At 38.2% G+C, this 18,613-nt stretch overlaps 1 protein-coding gene across 8 annotated transcripts in view; it reads right to left on the bottom strand.

The window, feature by feature from the left end:
* lmo7a (LIM domain 7a) overlaps positions 1-18,613 on the bottom strand; it is a 42,304-nt gene that overhangs the window by 10,684 nt on the left and 13,007 nt on the right. For 5 of the 8 annotated variants that reach the window (XM_052565187.1, XM_052565190.1, XM_052565189.1 and 2 more), the window contains exons 5-19: positions 12,888-12,918; positions 11,679-11,792; positions 10,991-11,186; positions 9,476-9,716; positions 8,732-9,001; positions 8,226-8,507; positions 7,285-7,440; positions 5,869-6,600; positions 4,103-4,132; positions 3,363-3,489; positions 2,800-2,939; positions 1,896-2,517; positions 1,073-1,294; positions 696-810; positions 64-225 (exon numbers count right to left, since the gene is read on the bottom strand). In XM_052565187.1, coding sequence (XP_052421147.1) covers positions 64-225; positions 696-810; positions 1,073-1,294; positions 1,896-2,517; positions 2,800-2,939; positions 3,363-3,489; positions 4,103-4,132; positions 5,869-6,600; positions 7,285-7,440; positions 8,226-8,507; positions 8,732-9,001; positions 9,476-9,716; positions 10,991-11,186; positions 11,679-11,792; positions 12,888-12,918 — 3,440 coding nt within the window. The remainder of the gene's footprint in view (positions 1-63; positions 226-695; positions 811-1,072; positions 1,295-1,895; positions 2,518-2,799; positions 2,940-3,362; positions 3,490-4,102; positions 4,133-5,868; positions 6,601-7,284; positions 7,441-8,225; positions 8,508-8,731; positions 9,002-9,475; positions 9,717-10,990; positions 11,187-11,678; positions 11,793-12,887; positions 12,919-18,613) is intronic. The other 3 variants (XM_052565192.1, XM_052565193.1, XM_052565194.1) reach the window with 3 other exon arrangements.

Below are 18,613 nucleotides of genomic sequence, written 5' to 3'. Positions count from 1 at the left end.
TTGTGGTCATTAACTCAGGTGAAGTCTGAGAGTGCTGCACTCAAAGAGATGGTGTAGACTTACTATTCTTGCCATGTCTGCGGATGTCCATAAACAGACTCCCCTGCTGCAAGGCCTCCTCCAGACTGTTCTTCCACTCAGTGTAGCTCATGTCTGCCACCATGTGTCCGTTCACTGTAAGGATCTCATCTCCAACCTTCACTTGACCGAGCTCCGCCGGGCTGCCTACTCACACACATCCAACACACATAATCAAGCATACTTTTTTTTTTTTTAAACTAAATGTAATAACAGTGCCAAATGTCAAATTAACCTCTAACGGTGATTTAGATAATACACTTAGAGCAGAGGCGGACAATAGTGAAGTATTTTTTTTTTACTTTACTCAAGTAAATTTTATGTTTTTTTTTGTTTTGAGTGATTTTCTTTGAAATACTTTACTAGCAGAGTAAAAATACTTCACTAGTGTCCGCCTCTGATTCAGAGTCATGTAAACTAGAGGCTCATCAGAACCAGCCTAGAAAAAAATCTGCCCTATTTAAGCTACTGTAGCAGCACACTTTTTCTTTTCAGCAGCAGATGCTCTCTGAAGCTGCAGGTAAAGCCTGTACTTTATGCTTCATTAATTCACTGTGTAGCATATGAGATCATTAATGACCACTTTTTTTCCTGAGGATTTTATACGTTTTTTTTACCTGGAACTACAGATTTGACACGGACCCCCGTGGAGTCCCAGTTGCTCTGAAAGCCAAAGTCCCGGCTGCTGTTAGGTTTCTGGTTCAGGCTGATCCTCATCTCACTGTAGTCCACCTGGAAGACACACAGGTCAGTTCTACACAAAAAATAAAATGATTTGTGGTTTACTATGGTAAACGCATCTTCTTCAGTATGGCTATAGATTGCAAAATGGTTTCGGGAGTGTTGCTATTAAAACTTACAAAAGTGCTTAAATGATCTGGATTAAATCAGGATTTAAGGAATATAAAGTGCTTGTGTATCTGTGCAAATGGAATTTACTTTGTCTTTAGAAAACTGAAGTGAGATGAGATTTGTGAGTTGATTCTTGCAGTACCTCATTAGAAGGGATGAGCGGGGATGGAGATTTGGGCAGGGGGGACAGTCTGTAGACTGGAGGGACAGGAGATGGGGTTTTCTCCTCTTCCTCACTGCTTTGCACAGGACTTTCCTTGGAAATATCGTCATCTTCTTTCATATACTGAGCATAACGGTTGGAAACTGTAGTTTTCTTGAGTCTGTCTGTCTCTCCATTTGTGCGCTTAAGAGAGTCGTCCACCTAAAAGAATACCATTATAAGCATTTTCCCAACCAATCTGAACTCTATTTGAGGTGTATTTATTCCTTGCTGTTATTGTTAATAATGTAGAATAGATCTTGACTCATCATTTTAAACATGAGACTAGTTTGGTTTAAATATCTCAAACAGAGGAATAGAGATAAATGGGTAATGTACTTTATCTCCAGGAATTCCGCTGTTAAACACAGTTACTTGAAAACTGAAAATAATGCTAGCTCTACAACAAAAACATGTACCATCAAATAACAACCTTGTTACTCACAGTTGATGTGATTTTAAAAGTTAGAGTTAAAAAATCTTTGTAGAAAAAGAATGAATTTTTACTTCCAGAACCAGGTTGTTGCACTCCATAATGAGATGTTATGCTTCCACTAAAAAAATCTGACTTCCACTTTATGGTTTTATTCTAGGTGCGTACATGCTTTACAATTCATATGAGCTGTAATTACATCAGTATATCACTGTGAATTGATCACACACTACGGTGAGTAGTACAGTTAAGTGTTCTAACACAAATTTATTCACAAAAAAAGGGCAATCAAACAGGTCAGGATGTTTGAGACTAAGCAGGCCCACTCACCGTGAACGCTCTGGGAAGGGAGGCGATTCGGTTGGACTGTGTGCCGAATGGCCTTGGCGTGACGACAGAGGGTAGTCTTGCGCTATCTGATCTCTGGTAGCTCCTGGGGAGGGAGGCAGAAACTCGATCCAGCCCAGACTGCTTTGTATCCATTGAATTAGGTTTATACAAAGAGCTAATGGGGCCGCTGGAGTTCTCGACTGGCTTAGTGTTGCTAATCAACTCCGAGCTGCTGAGAACGCTGCCGGTTTTACTGACACTGGTGGGTTTGATCAGGCTGGTGTTGCTGCTGGACAACGCAGGAACTGGATCGTCCAGAAGGCTTTGGGTCGTTGTATGGCTCTCCTCAATGTTGTCATTCATTTTTAGTGGGATCTCTGGGCTGGAGCGATCACGTCTTGTATGAAAATCTGTCTGATCTGATGCCAGAGTGCCAGCGACAGGTTCTCTTTTTCTCAGAGATGGTATGGAGGGTACTGAAGGTTTGTCCTCGGGAGTGTAAGGGGTGTCGATGGTGTAGCTACGTGGTGGCAGAGTTCTGCTTCGGGGTACAGGTTCTTCAAAGACATCATCAGAGATGGAGTTAAAGCTGTCCCTGCTGTTGCTTTGCTGTCGGCTCTCTCTGAATAGGGGCAGGAGTGAGAGAGGCAGGACAAGTACCGCGATTAGATTACACTTTTACACTGAGCAGACTGCAGATCAGAGAAAGTGGAACAGACTACACTCTCTTCACTAACAGCAGACAACACGATGACAAAAACACAGGCCACAACATTTCATCATTCATAAAATAAAATATTAAATATGAAACTAAATTCATGAAATATTAAACATTTTATAAACAGTTTTGTACAGTTTAAGCTTCACACAACTATTTGATATAATGTATGTAATGCATGTTCACCTCTCATCCTGCATTTCCTTGAAGGTCTTTGATTTCCTGATGCCACCTGAAGTGATCTGCTCAATCTGCTCTCTCTCCTCTTTCTTCTTCACAATATCAGAATTAACACTCTTGCGCTTATTCTTCCACCTTGTAAGATCCTGTATGGACGAGGAGAAAGACGCTCAGCCTCCATAACTGGAGCACAGGTGCTTATTCATAAGCAGTAACGGTAGGAGGGACAGTTCAGGGGAAGGGTAGAGAGACACAAGGATAGATTGAGAAGTGAGGGAGGACTAGATTTTGCCAGTGTCCTATTTTGCCTGTTTGGCTCCACCCGACTCCTTTTCCCGTGTGAATTAGAGGCCCGTATATGACCTAAATGCTGTGCTGAAGCTCAGTCCAACCACGTCCACACTACAAAGTACCACTGAACAGTTACAGACTACTTGGTATTGATGTGATTGTGTGGCTTGAAGTTGAGGTGAGGAAATCTTACTTGTCTCAACTTTCAGTGAACCACTGGACAAACAGCTGCAGCTATAAACATGATCAGTAACAAAACCTTGTTATCCAATACTCACATCTTGCCACTTATCCTCGTTCTCCTTTAAGCGAGCACGCATCTTTTGCATCTCTTCAATTCGCAACTCCAACGGCAAGTTGCTGAAGTTCATCTCACCATCAGTCATGTCACTCACTGACTTACTCCTGAAAACAGATGTTTTTCCAAAAAAAAAGGAAAAAAAAGCCATGCATTAGGATGGAAAAATGATTTAGTGGATTGTAGCCATTCAGCTTTTTGATACGAGTAAAAGTGTGGCATGCTCTCATCAAGCAATACATAACAGAAATTTACAAGATAAAATACTGAAGGGTTAGTAAAACAGCAGGCATGTTTCCAAATATTCTTCAAGCCACAATTAGTTGTCTTAATAGACAACTAATGAGTTGTCACAAATATTATGTGGAAACTCAATGGGTTAGTATTGAAAGAGTGACCTATTCAATTACTTTCACTCATTTGCCTTACCTGTGAGAGCACAATGCTTCTGCATTACAGAAACACTGGTGGTTTTGAATATTTCCAGAACAATATGATAGACACAGATTTGAATTAAATTAGCCAGCAGTGTGTGTCTGTAGTCAACACTAATGACATTTTTTAGGCAGCAGCCCATGGGGATCAAAGCATTGTGAGTACATTGTGAGTGTCAGCGCTTAATGCAGGGGAGAGCAGAGGAAACAAAGGCCTACGCAGCATCCGTGACCACACACACACACACACACAAACATGCTGTGCCTGCACAAGGCCACAACTCACCCTTCACTACCAGAGCTTTTCTGGAGCAGTCTAGGGAACCAAAGAGAACCGCAACAACAACATAGTCATATATTGGTGTGATGATTGACAGTTTTTATTGACTGACCAATAAAGTGTTGAATGCTCACCAACTCTGCATTTATTTGATCAAAATACAATAAAAAGAGCAAAAATGTAAGTTTTATGCAACTTAAAATAAGTGATTCAATGTTAATATATTTAAATCTAATTTGTTCCTCTGATGACAAAGCTAAAATTTCAAAATGATAACATTTTAAATGTTTTTACTGTCACTTTTGATCAATTTAATGCAACCTTGCTGAATAAAAGTATTAATTTCTTCAAAAACATTTTCACTTATCCCAAACTTTTAAACTGTAATCAAGAGCTTAGTCACACCACTTGCGTAAGTGCACACATTCATGCTTCAACATTCATTTAATTCTCTGATTACAGCCCCAGCTCTCTGACATTTAAAATGTGCAAACATAATATTAAGTGTCCATGTAACTTGGTTAAGGTACAATTTAAGGTGGAATGACATCATTGGAAACTTGTGGAATTCCCCACCAATCCCATTGTGGTTGCTCTTTTTAATGCTCAGACATTACATGGACTCTGATCAAGTGAAATGTTGTATTTGGGCTTCAAGTGCTAGGTGTGTTTCCATGGTCACATAAGTGTAAGTTCCAGCTTTCACAGGATCACAAGGGTGTGGGGAATTTGGAGCTAAAGTGCATTGTAAGCTACCTCGTAAAGAGTGAATGTGTCTGACTGGATTAATTATAGACATTGCTTAGGTTTTAAAATTCCACAACAGCATAGCTGGATACACTAGCACCTTATAAAGCCTGTTAGGTGCCTTTACTTATACGAAAGCCACAGCAATGGGGTTTGTAGATGATGTATCAGTTTCTTAGATGCATTCATCAGCAGAATCAGTCTTTTTTATTAAACACAAACAAAATGCAATTCACAGGCAATTGGTCAGTCTCTGCAAAGACAAAAAAAGGTCCATCTCTATGGCAAAAATCACTTTCCTTGGTGTTCCTGTAAAAAGGTTTATGCATCCTAATGCAATTCTGTTAATAGATAAATAAATTCTAAAAATCAGTCAATGTTTTTTTATAATTAAATAAAGAAAACAAAGTTATAGACAAAATAAATAAACCATTTACCCACCTTCCAGAAAAAAGTTGCTATAGGTAAATAACTAGAAGAAGAATAAACTGCATAAAACTGCAAAAATGATTTGTACTATAAAGCAGTGTATTTATGATTACACAAATTAAAATATGATAACAAATACCAGTTTGCAACATCAAAAAGCATAAAGTGTGTTGTTTTTGTACAGTTAAAATAACTGAAAAGGACTGACACCATTGCATATTCAAATACCTGCTCTTATGTTAAAAACCGGGTGGGTAAAACACAGCATGGATCAAATTTTCATGTTTTTTCATGGTTCAAAGGTTGAGAACCATTTTGACATCAAGACTTCATGCACACATTTAACAAACCAAAAAGTTGTTCAAATTTTGAAGCCAGTCCAACATAATTCCAGAGAAAATCCAAATATCTACCTGTTACAATTATTCATTAAGTGGCAGGTCTCATGCAATCAAACTCACACCCATATTAAACTCACAAACATCTGCCATTGCCAGTATCAGATCATAGTTAACACGAGAATGAGAAAAGTACACCGCAGCTGAGATCTCGATGACAAGCACACACAGGCATTTCTGCAGGCTCAGAAACCTAACCTCTCCACCATCAGCCTCTTCCGGTATCGCACGCGGCTGGCCTCTCTGATGGCTTGCCATTTCTGCAGATCTTCCTCACTGCAAGAGAAAGAAACACCAAGAGCTTCTTTTTCCACCTTTCCTTGGGTATTTAAAGCTCTTAGTTTCCTAAGTAGCATATCATCTGCCTTCAGGTGCTGTTCTGCTCCATGTTTAATCTCTGGCTTGGGTTTGTGCTGTCTGGGTTCAACTGGGTCACATATCAGCTTGGCCTGCAGTTTTGCTGGCAAAGCCCATGCCTCTGGAATAGGAACAGGGTGGTAGTTATCAGGGGCCCCAGATAGGGGGCGATGACTGATTTGCTGTTGAACCCTTCGAAAAACCACATCGTCTTTTTCAACGTCAGGATAAATGGGTTCACTCTCGTGGCGGGGCTGAATTACCACCATGACGTCGGACTCCGATCGGCGGCGAGGCAACAGGAAGTTACCATACTTCAATTTGGCCAGGTCATCGCTTGAGTGGAAGGTTTTTGTACGACGTGTGAACATATCGTCATTTTCCAAATCAGGCAGGATGTCGGCAGAAACGTTGTATGGGTCATTAGGGTGTTCACGCCCAAGGAGGGGACGCTTTGCACATTTTACGAGTCTGGGGCCAGAGGCGGGATCTGGTCTGGGCCAAAAATCAGGGGGTTTTAAATTATGCAGTCCAGCAGTCTGCTGAGCAACCGTGAGAGGTTGTGTTTGATAACTGTGGTGAATGAAAGGAGAAAAGAGCAAAGAAAGGATTCAGAACATGCAAGGGGACAGTAGGAGAATGCAAGAGTAAGAATCAGTAAACAAGAGTAGTGCATGCAGGAGGATGCAACTAACCATGTTATATATAAGTAACAGTAGCATTGTGCGCTCTGTCTCTAGTTGCTCTGAATTTTTGGAAAAGCAGCAGTGTGAGCACTCTGCCACAAAAATACTAAGAAGTTACATTAACTAAACATTAAATACAAGAACAGTAATTATTTTAAGAATCCTGAATCAGGACACACACCAGCTCTAATTTCAATTCTTCTGAAGCCATATTATAGCTTTGTGTAAGGAAAAGACAGAAATTTAAGTAGCATGAACCACTTTCACTTCTATGAACAATGTTGTTGGAAAAGAGCATTATAAGATTTATCTTTGTGGGTGAGCTGTCCTTTTAATGTCCCTGAATTATGTGAATATTGATACTATGTTGGCAATTCTCACCATTTCCACTTAGATACTACTGTAATGCACTTGTTTGTTGAGATCATTAACATTCATGATGATGATGATTTCAAATAAATGAACATGTTAGTAAGCACCAGTTCATACGTTTATTAGAACATGAGAAGAAGCTGATTGGGGGAAGTGAGTAGTTGTCCAGTCCTAATGCATATGGGGCTGAGATAAGGACCTGAGTGTGGAAGTGAGGCTGGACTGAGCGAGGCCTTCAGGTGCATGGGAGTGAAAGGGAGGGGGTTCAGACTGAGTGCGAGAGAAGGTAGGTACAGAGAGCCAGGGGTTGACGTCACCGTCTGATTCTTCAGAGGATGAACCTGACTTCTTGGGGCTGGAAAATGTGAGGTAAAAGAGCAAAGACAAAGACAGGAAAGAAAGGTTAGCAACCATCACCACAAAGAAGACAGAGAGGTAACAGAGAAGCCTTAGTGATAAAGTAAATAAGCCAAAAAAAACCTGAGGGTTTAAAGTGCACCAAAAGTATTTGGACATTTAAGCCACACTAAAAAAAATATAAGAAAGTATAAGCAAAACTGATGTACTGCTCAAAATCAAGACAAAAAATTGTACAAAATTTGGACACTTGAATTGTTGGTTGATTTTGTAGAACAAAGGTCTACATCATTTGTTTTGTAATCACATTTATGTGTGATCCAAGTGTCCAAATACTCTACTTTTTTGGAGTCAGTGTATTGCCAGACATGTCTTTACAGTGTGTTATTAATGAAATTAATATCTGAACATTAACGGACTGATCGAGAGGGCTGGGAGTGAGAACAGGTTCTTATTAAGATTTCATACAAATTTTGTAACTGCAATTAAAAAAATTATTTCCATGATTGAGTTGCCAATTATAATAAATATGAAGATATTATTTTTAATTAAATGTTTCCCATTCTTTCTTTCTCAAAAATATGAAATATTGTCAACAGAAACATTACGAACCAAAAAATCTGAATCTATGGCAAGAAGCAGAATGATGAATGATTCCCTCCCCTTCTGCTCATCTGATATATAATGCAAATCTTGAAAAATGAAGTATTTCTGAGTTTTCCAATTTTTACTAATTCTAATTATTTACATTATGTTTTTTTTGCCTGAAACAGACAGACAAACCTGAAACCTTGGATCTTCCTGTACCAAGGCCGGCGCTGGGAGCCCAGTTTGATTTTCTTCACATGTGCATCCTCTTCAGGTGTCCAAAATTTGGGCAGAAATTTATCAAAAGGCACTGTTACAGATGGCTGAGGCGTCAGGCCTACTTTACGGGCATAAAGATCATCTTGAACAGGATCGGCATGGCCAAACTCATCATCCTCTTCCTCAGAGTCATCATAAACGCAGACACCAGCCGATGCAGGTCTCCTGTAAGTCCTCTGAAGAGGCTGTGACTTACTGCTGCTCAAAAGACAGCCATTTTTGTTACATACCGCCAATGATCAGTGCACATCAAACCATCCATGATTAACAAGCACAGCAAACCAAATAAAAGGCAAACACTGAAAACAAATGTTTCAAAAAGTCCACACTATAGATTGAAAATCAAGCGAAATAAAGACATCACAGCAACGAATCCCACAGCTGGCACTGATAAAATGACAAACAGATGCCCAAGTTCTGACCTGAGATGGGTCAGTGTCTGCCGGGACACATTACTGACAGCCACCTGTGACCTGGTAGTACATGGGACAGCAGTTGCCTCCAGGTGGCTCATGGGTAAGGCAAAGTTGGTTGGAGCGACAGGGGAGGGGCTGTGAAATCTACGGCTAGCGAGGTCATCTAGAACGACGTCGGGATCCGGTCGGTCTGCATCCGAATCACTGCTCTCATACTGATAGGCCAAAGAGGGGTGAGCGGTGATAGCTGAAGGGTCTGAACCTGCCCTCTCATGACTGGGACGGACCGCCAGTGATGGTCACAAAAGCACAATGCCAAGATACAGTTGGAAAAATAAGCACCGGCAAAGACAAACCAACAAAGGAGGAATGTAATGATACTAAATCTAGAAAAAGTGAGTGACCAAAAGTTCACATTCAAATCTTTTGATTGCAGATTTCAGAGCACACTGTGAGGACATTATTGAGTTCTTTTAAAATTCAAGGGGATTTAAGAAAAATCTGTGAAGCTGGAGACTAAAAAATGTTTTTACTCTCATTTTAATGTCATTGCTGTCAAGTATAGAAATTTGTGAATTTTCTATGTTATGGCCTCCTTAGAGAAAGACCAAACTTGTAGAAAACATTTTTCTTGCAGAAAACATGTTCTGGATAACATCATATATCCTTGGTCACCTTTCATCAGACTAGGTGAATATAAGCCATCCATTGAAAACCCCCTATGATCTGTAAAGTGTAGACTTGCATTACCTTGTAAAAGTGCCATCATCCTCTGTGTACAAAGGGCTAGCCCAGCTTCTTCTGTTGTCATCATTTCGCTCTGCGCGCTTCTTGCGTAATGGTGCTGGAACGTAGCCTGACTGCTTGTCCTTTGTTGGCAGGAACTGATTGTACTGAGTGGTGGCCTTAGGTGCTATGACCAGTGAACGGCGGTATTCTTTATTTTCTGACATCATGAAGCTCAGATCTGCTTCAGGGTCACTTCCACAACCTGGAGAAACAGCACAAACACCCAGAAGTGTGAGCTATAAACACACACCCATGATTGTTTTCCTGTCCTGGTAGGGACTTTCCATTGACTTTTATTGTTTTTACTGAACTAATGTTTTCTAACCCATAAACCTAAAACTAACATTTACAGAATGTAACGGAATAACTTTTCTGAATTTTCTGAATTTCTTTTAGTGTATTTATGAAGTTGTTTTTCTGGGAGAGAGAGAGAGAGAGAGAGAGAGAGAGAGAGAGAGAAAAGATGCATTAAATTAAATGCTGTCCTTGTGAACTTTCTATTCATTAAAGACTCTTGAAAAAATCATGATTACACAAAAATATTTAGCAGTACACTCATTTTCATTTGCAATAATATTAGAATGGTTTCAAAATAATCTTTTGACACTGAAGACTGGAGCAATGGCAGCTGAAAACATAGCTTTTTGCCATCTTACATTTAAAAATAGTAAACAATTATTTTACGTTGTAATATTATCTCACAAACTTGTTGTTTTTACTGTATTTTTGATTAAATATATGCAGCCTTGCTAAGCCTGAAACTTCTTTCAAAAATCTCTCATTTTTAAATGGTAGAATTCTCAGAATATATCTTCATCGTCCAAATATAGACAAGACAACCTTTTTTTTTTTTTTTTTTTAGTGCACTCATGCACATTCTTCTGTGTAGTAAATATGGCAGTGGGAAGCGACTGACTCATTGACAGGTCAGTGGGGAAAAAGAAAAAAAAAAATGTCTCACTGTAGTGAACATGTAGAAATCCCAGAACACTAATTATATCAGCTGCTAATTACATCAGCACCTTTCTCATGAGCTTCTATTGAGCCCATGAGACCATGACAGAGTAGAAAGTTGATAATGCCCCTGAAATGCAAGCATGTAGAAGAGTAAGAATGAATGGAAGTTTACACTTTTCATCAAACATTGTCCCAGTCACCAAAATATAGGCTGAATATAGCTCATGACAAAAGCTTGAAATGGTTTCATCCATACGCCACTAGAGGGCACCAAGCAGATGTTTAGATAGGCAAGAGTTTATTAATAAACTATACACATCTCAAGCAAAGGTTTAATTTTCTGTTGCACTTCAAAGCTTATATTACTTGCGCTGTTTGATGTTTTTTTCCATGTGTGTGTGTTCAAAAAGACACAAACTGAAAGACCAAACTTCACTTTTCATGCAACTTCTCATCTCTGACTGCCTCAAAGTCAAGTTAGAACACAGAAGAGAGACTTTAGAGACTGAAGAGCCTTACCCTCGCTGCTTCCTTTGAGTGTAGCGTCTGAGGATGTGCTGTAAGTTCTGGAGCCCAGTGAGTCGAGGCTGTCTAGAGAGTCTTCTCTCGTGTGTCTGTCTCGGAGTGGGAAGAGTTCTTCTTTCTCTGAGTACCAGCTATCTCTACAAGAGCTGTTTCGCACACTGCCCTGCAGTGATGTGCAATCCTCTAGTGTCTGTTGAGCACAAGGGTGTGAGGGACCAGCAAACAGTGTGCACAAGGGAAAACAACAAACAACAAACACAGCATACAGCCTCCATCAGTGCATAAACACAGATCATGTACATCGAATTATTTAAACTCTGTTCTGATATTGAAGTGTATTAACAAAAATATTTGCATGGCTATTTCTGACTACAATAACTGAAATATGCTTTATGGTTTAAACTGAAATGGCAGGTTTAATGACAACATTTTTTTCCATATGTAAAAAAGTCAGTATCAAAGCAATTCATTGCTATTGGCTCACTGTTCCTTAATATTTAGTTAAACCATGAGACCAGTCTGCTGCTTTCTTAGTAAGATATTTTAAATACCAGAATTGATATAAAATGAGATTTACATGGTAAGCTAGTCTAGAAGAATCCACGGTATTCAAGCACTACAATTTAACTTCAAAAAGTAAATACTACACTCAAATACTGCATAATGTCAATACATATCTCACCTTATATAGTGCTTTGCCAAGTAATCCCTCGAAAGCCTTTAGATTTAGGTAAGGTCCATTATAAAAAGGATCAGCATGTGTCTTTCTGCCCAACCAGTATATGGTGATCAGAACCTAGGAAACAAATCAACACAACTGTATTAGAACACACTGCAACAAAGATATGATTCAGTGATAAAATCCAAAGCTACGTCATCTTTGGCTGCATGCTGAGGTGTCAAAAGAAACTAGTTAAATCACATTGCAAGCCATTATATACCCTGTCCCAAAAAATATTAGGACACTTTTTACACTTAATTTTTTTTTTTTTGCCGTTTATCAAATTACTCTAAAGTTAGATTTACTGCATATATAAAGTTAACTTATGTTTGACAAGGTGTTTAACTATTTTTGTTCAAATTTGAAAGAACATACACTATACTATTAAAAAGTCTGGGATCATTATGTTTTTATTTCTATATTTTAATGATAAAAAAAGTGACTGAAGACTTTTACATTGATACAAAAAAATCTGTTTCAAATAAATGCTGTTCTTTAGAAGAAAAAAAAATAATAATGGTAAAGGTTTATTGAGCACCAAATCAGAATATTAGAATGATTTCAGAAGAATCATGTGACACTGAAGACTGGAGTAACGGATGAAAATTCAGCTTTGCCAACACAGGAATAAATTAAATTTTAAAATATATTCAAATAGAAAAAAAGCTATTTTATTTTACAAGATTATAATCTTTTTTGGTTCAAATAAATGCAACCTTGACTTCTTTCAAAAAAAAAAAAAAAAAAAAAAAATTCATACAGACCCCAAACTTTTAAGTGGTACTTTACTTTATCACTTGAAATAAATTGAAATCTATATAGTACTATATAGCCAGCATATTATGTTCAGACATTTCCACATTATTAAAGGTGGTTTAAGCCCCCTTTGGGCCACTGCATTTGTTTTCAAGAGAGGTGAGGGATGTCTTGAGCAGCGTACTTGACTTTTAGATAAAGCCTCTTGAAATAGTACTATAATATACTGCCACTGAGCTATTTAAGAGATAAACAGACAACCACAAACCACAATATGGAAGCTGCAAAGTGAGGATTTTATTTGACACCGCAGAAATGAAGCCATATTCCTAAATCTCACAGCATATTTCAAGTGAACAAATTAGGAGATAAACACGAGCAACCCAAATGAAAGAACTCAGCAGTAGCACTTACATTTTTGAGCCTCCTGCTGCTCTCCTGGTGCCTGTAGAGGAGAAGAGGTGTTTGGTTAATCACTCACAGCCTGGGAAAAACACAATAAAAAACAGTGGGCATGTTTTGGGTCTCTGTGTGCCCTGGTGAATGAGCTAGAAGGTGAAAGCACAATCCCATCAAGCCAGCTCCCGGCAGCTCTATACAAAAGGATACACACTGAAAACACATTCACTCAAACAACAAGACGAACAAAAGCTAAATAACCCTACTAAAACTAGCTTCATTCTAAATAGTATATTTTTTATGTCAGAAATGCGACAGAAATGCAAACATAATAAAACAAGAACAAGACACATTACGTGTACTGCGTATGTTCTACTTTTATGTCACCTTCTTGAGTTTATGAACACTGTCCCTCAAGGTGAAGGCCAAATATGATCACAATAAAAATGCCAAATTCCTCTATGTAAAACGTCAATGGAATTTTGAACTCAGGATCCTTGACATCCTGTTGCTGTGTGTGTGCAACTTAGGTATTTCCTTCTCCTATGTTTTGACCAAGAAGATTATATAATACTTCAGCCATTTGCTCTCTGAATTAGAGGTCCCACGCTAACTAGCTAAACTTTGACTTGGTTTCCCTGCAACTTTTAGCCTATGCCTTAACATGAAATAACATAGATATAAAACACAAAATAACATCCATTTCCCTAGAGATATAGATCAAACAATGTCTGGACCGTGCATTTTAGTATTTGGAGTTCCCAGAGTATTTAATGACACTGGGAGGACCTGTACTGTAGGTACATACCATCCTGACACAACAGAGCACATTCTTACAGTACTAACAATACACTCTCAAAGTCAATGCAACACATTTTAGCTGTGACAGCCATGATGCAAGATTTGTGACACAAGCTACAGTGCTCAACAGCTGAGAGGTCGCAGAGCGATTCTGCTAGTCAGCGACCTGTGTGTTTTTCAAGCTGGTGAACCTGCATGACATGTTCAACTTGCTGAATGAAGGCGTTCACTGCTCCCGATAGCAACAATTTATTGCTCCAATAAAAGATGTAAGAGGGAAAAAAGTATGTGCCTGACATCGGAACAAAGTCCACATTTACAAAGCTGCTGGGGGAAAAAAAATGGCAAGAACATTCTGCCTTAAACGCTTGTTACCTAATGATAATTTATGAGGGCTGAAAAAGCCAAAGGACTCTCTGTTGGAGTAAGAAAAGATAGAAGCTCAAGGGTGTATTTTGTTTTCATGTGATCAGCTGTTCACTCACATGAATATGAGGTATTTATTTATCAGCAAATCCTGTGAGGTAAAAAGAAAAGATCAAAGATATTATCTAACGGAGAAGGGAGGCACTGATCTTGAAAGGGAAAGCTAAATCAGCATTTCTGATCCAATCTGATAACAGCGAACAAAAAAATGAAAAGACAATTCTGTCATCATTCATTCATTCTCATGTTGTCATGAACACATATGACTTTATTCTGATTAAGATTTTTTTGGAAACATTTGTAATGGTCCTCTTTTCCTTGCAATTACTGAATCTATTGAACATGAAAAAGAATCCAAACACACCATAAATCAATAAAATGCATCATAAGAGTAGACAGCAACAATTACATTTTGGTTTCGTCTCCACAAAAATCTATAATATATGGCTTCGGCTTTGCAAGATATGCAAATAAAGCACATGGACCAGTTTCCCTAAAACCTTTATGGAGCATTACTTTTTTTTTTTTTTGGAGCCTGACAGCTTCTGTTCTAACTCATTATATTGAAAAGAGTGGCCATTATATTTATTAAAAATTCACTTTCAAATATTGAATTTTAAGGGTGAAATACCCCTTTAAGTTGTGAACACTGGGTTATGTTAAAAATAAAAGCAGTGGCACTGGTGTTTAACATCCGCTCATGCCACTCTTAATTCTCCATCATTTAGTAAGAGAACTGTGGCTGGAACATTCCAATTGCAACAGCTCATTTTTCTACTCAAAACACTGTCAGACATAATCAGAGACAAATGCCTTTCAATGGGGTCTCTATCCACACAACAGACTTTAAATGCTTTGAACTAATGTGTCTAAACAAGTACAAGACTGCGTCAAATTGCTTATAATCACCCGTCTGTTCCCAAGACAACAGAAAAATGTTGTTTGCAATAATGACTGTTTGTGAGAAAATAGTAATGCTTGCACTGTTAAATTCCTACAAAAGAAAACATTTATCTGCTGCATTCTATAATATTTGTGTGTAACGAACTCAGAATCTAAGTTACATTCCCAAAAGCTGCTTTTTTCTGGTAGTTCTAGGGCCTAAAGATACAGTAAGTGTCATAAACAAGTGCTGTACTAGTCCGTGGGAAAGTCACATAGACATTTAGAATGTGTCTCTCTCTCGAGAAACCAAACCATTTCTTTATGTGTGATTATTGTGTCATGTCAAAGTAGAACACAATAGAAGTTTCTAAATGATACTGTGCAGTTTCACTCTAAACAATGTCTAAACCACAGAGGCTCAAACAGACAAGCAGAACAGTCTATAATAGAGATAGAATATTGCCTACGCATAATCTAAAATACTCACACATGGACAAAGTCCAGCCCTCAGTTACACAATATCCAAGGCATATTTCTGGAATTTTCAAGTCGTACATCCGTCTTTAATATCGAAATGATTCATGTCCATAAAAATGTGGTAAAGACCTGCCAGTCCCTTTTTGGGCAACACAATAAAATGACACAGTGACAATGGTCTGGCAGGTTCATGACACATCAACACCCCTTATTTACAAAGCCTAATACTAGAGGGGGTGTGTGCATATTAAGACCTCACAGCCCAGTTCAGTAACATTCAGCGGGTAAAGAATGTTCCTGGTTTTATGAATAAATGCTTATAATAAGTCGTGTCAGATTGCATCAGTCTTTCTTTACTTTTTATAAAGTCTTCACTCACATCCCTATGATACAACACAAACATTTCAATGGAGGCATCAGCTGTGAATGCTTTAATGCCTCTCAAAAGACTTGATACATCCTTATCCGAAACACCAGCTATAATCCACAAGTAAACATTGTAAAGATATAATTTTCACTAGCCTGCTGAGCGTGTCGAACAAACACAGCTCTTGTTTGTCTGTGCGGACAATTGAGTAATTCACAATGTACCAGTGTTCATGTCACAGACACCACTGATGCCATCCAGTGCCACACACCATTGAGAAAATAACAATATAACCTCCCAGAGCTCTTATAATGCAAATCTTCAGAGTTCACAACAATGCGACTCAACAGTGGAGCATTTAAACTTTCAGCATGCAAAAGTGCACCAAAAGTACTTATTCACTGGTCTAAATGGAGTTAAACCATCAAAACTTTGGGGTTAGTATAATTTTTTTTTTATTTATTTTTTTTATGTTTTGAAGTCCTCTATGCTCACCAAGGCTGCATTTATTTGATACGAATAAAAATGTATTATTATCGATGCTGGACAGCTGTTTTGCTTAATTGATAAATTGCAGTTGAACAAGAACAGCATTTTAAGTCTTGCTGAATAAAAGTGTTCATTGTTTAACAAAAAATATGCTGACACTAAACCTTTGAATAGTAGTATATTTAAATCTAATAAAAAGTAATATAACATTCAACATATCAATTTTTCAGTATTTTTCCACGTACACATTGCTAAAAATAACCAGCAGCCTCAAACAAACCATCTGCATGTAAAGAAGAGAATCATTTATCTAGGAATCAGTTCGGCACTGGAGCATGAGAAGATGATATCGGCGGTAAATAAAAACAATATCGTTGATGCCACACTGTACTACTCCTGTTAAACATCTGTGACAGATACAAAATTACATGAAGCCAGAGCATTTTTGATCACATTTCTTTTTTTATTAATTTGGCTCTCTTATTAGAAGCTATGTACAGTATGACTCCTCTTGAAGTCAATAACCGATTATTGAAGGCAAAAAGTGAGGTTTTATCAACTCCACAACTCTATAAACTACTGGAATGTAGGAGGAGATATAATTCTTTATCATTAACTTTATGTAATCACTAGAAACATGGCAACACGTTCACTGGATGAGACAATGATAAAACGCAGAGACAAAGTTCACCCAACTACAGTGACAAGTGATGAAGCCTTCTGAACCGCCACTAGTCATAGTTAAGATTTTCTTTAGTTAAGAACTAAAATAACTCAAACTAAAAAAAAAAAAAATAATAATAAAAAACTATAAAAAAAATTACATTTGAACTAAAATGAAAATTAAAACTCATTCAAATTACATTGGTACTAAACAAATTGATGTTGGCATTAAAAAAAAAAAAACTTATAAAACACACTAGTGACTGGTGTAATTTGCAGAATTAATATAAATCATTTAGTATATTCAAATGAATAATGAACTTTTTTTTTCAAATAACCACAGCATTTAAAAAATACATTAAAATAAATCGTATTTTATGAATTTATAAATTTTTCTATACATAAAACTAACCTCAACCTTTTGATTGGTAGTATATATAATTAAATAAGTTGTATTAGTCAGCATGTCAGTAAATATTGATCGTGTTAATCAGCAGATTGAAACAGGCCATGAAATGAGCAGCTGTCGTGCTGGAAGAGGCTGCCTGAGGGACAGATGACCCAGAGTTGTTTACCTCTCTGAGACACTTGCTTTTCATGGGCTGATGAGTAATGATGAATGCAGGCCCTGCTTATCTCAACCCTGTCGGCAATAAGCTGCAATATCTCCTCACGTTGCCTTCTGTGTGACTGTGAACATTCGGCGTCAAACTCCACAAGGGCTGTAAACCTCAGATCACTGTGAGAGATCAGAGAACTTAAATGTAGCGTACAAATTATGCCCTCACATTGCAGAATGTTTACCGCCATCTGTATTAGCAGTCGGTGAAAGAGCATTGAAGCTGGAAAGTGGCACAAACAATGTATCGCTTCAGAACACCAAAAATCCATGGCATTTGCTCGAATGATTTGGCAAGGGTCGGGTAAAAAAAAAGCTTTTATTTATCACAGCAGGACTGCAGTGCAGAGTGGGTCGAGTCTAATTCTTGACCAGCTTACAGTTAGTATATGCAAACTGCGCAGCCTACACAAACCACAACAGAGAACACAAGCCGAAACCATTAACGAGTTAATCAAGTAAACACAAACATGTTCCTGAAGATGTAAAGTTACACCAGGAGAATAAAGGACAAAACAAACTATAAAAAGCAACAGTCAGGAATCATATCACTGCTGCACTTCGTCTAGTGTCAAAAACTGACCTTTCAATTCTAAAATTAGGACCCCTGGAACCTTTCCGACAAATGCCTGTCAGTGGACACAGATAAACCCTCACCCACACCCTCAGACATTAACAAGTGGAGTAAGTGATTATAATGATAGCCTATAGGGATTGGACGAGTCCTGTTTAATCAGAGCCTCTGTACGGTTGGCATGGCAGTGAGGGTGTGGCATGGTAACCTTCATGCAGCAAGGCTCGCTTTGTTTAATCTCAGCGTCTGACGGCGCTTTCACTTCAGCTGAAGTAACAATGACGCGACAGGCAGAAATTTCCAGCTCTCCCTTGTCATATTCAAAGCAGTCTTATCAATATGGGCAGGCTGACTTTTCATATTTGAATCATTACTAATTTGGATGTGACGTGATATGGCTTTGATAAGTCACAATGGTCCAAACACACCAATAATTTGTG

Source organism: Carassius gibelio, chromosome B9 (genome assembly GCF_023724105.1).
Source record: "Carassius gibelio isolate Cgi1373 ecotype wild population from Czech Republic chromosome B9, carGib1.2-hapl.c, whole genome shotgun sequence".
Lineage (NCBI taxonomy): Eukaryota > Metazoa > Chordata > Actinopteri > Cypriniformes > Cyprinidae > Carassius > Carassius gibelio.
This window is presented reverse-complemented; position numbering and strand designations above follow the sequence as displayed.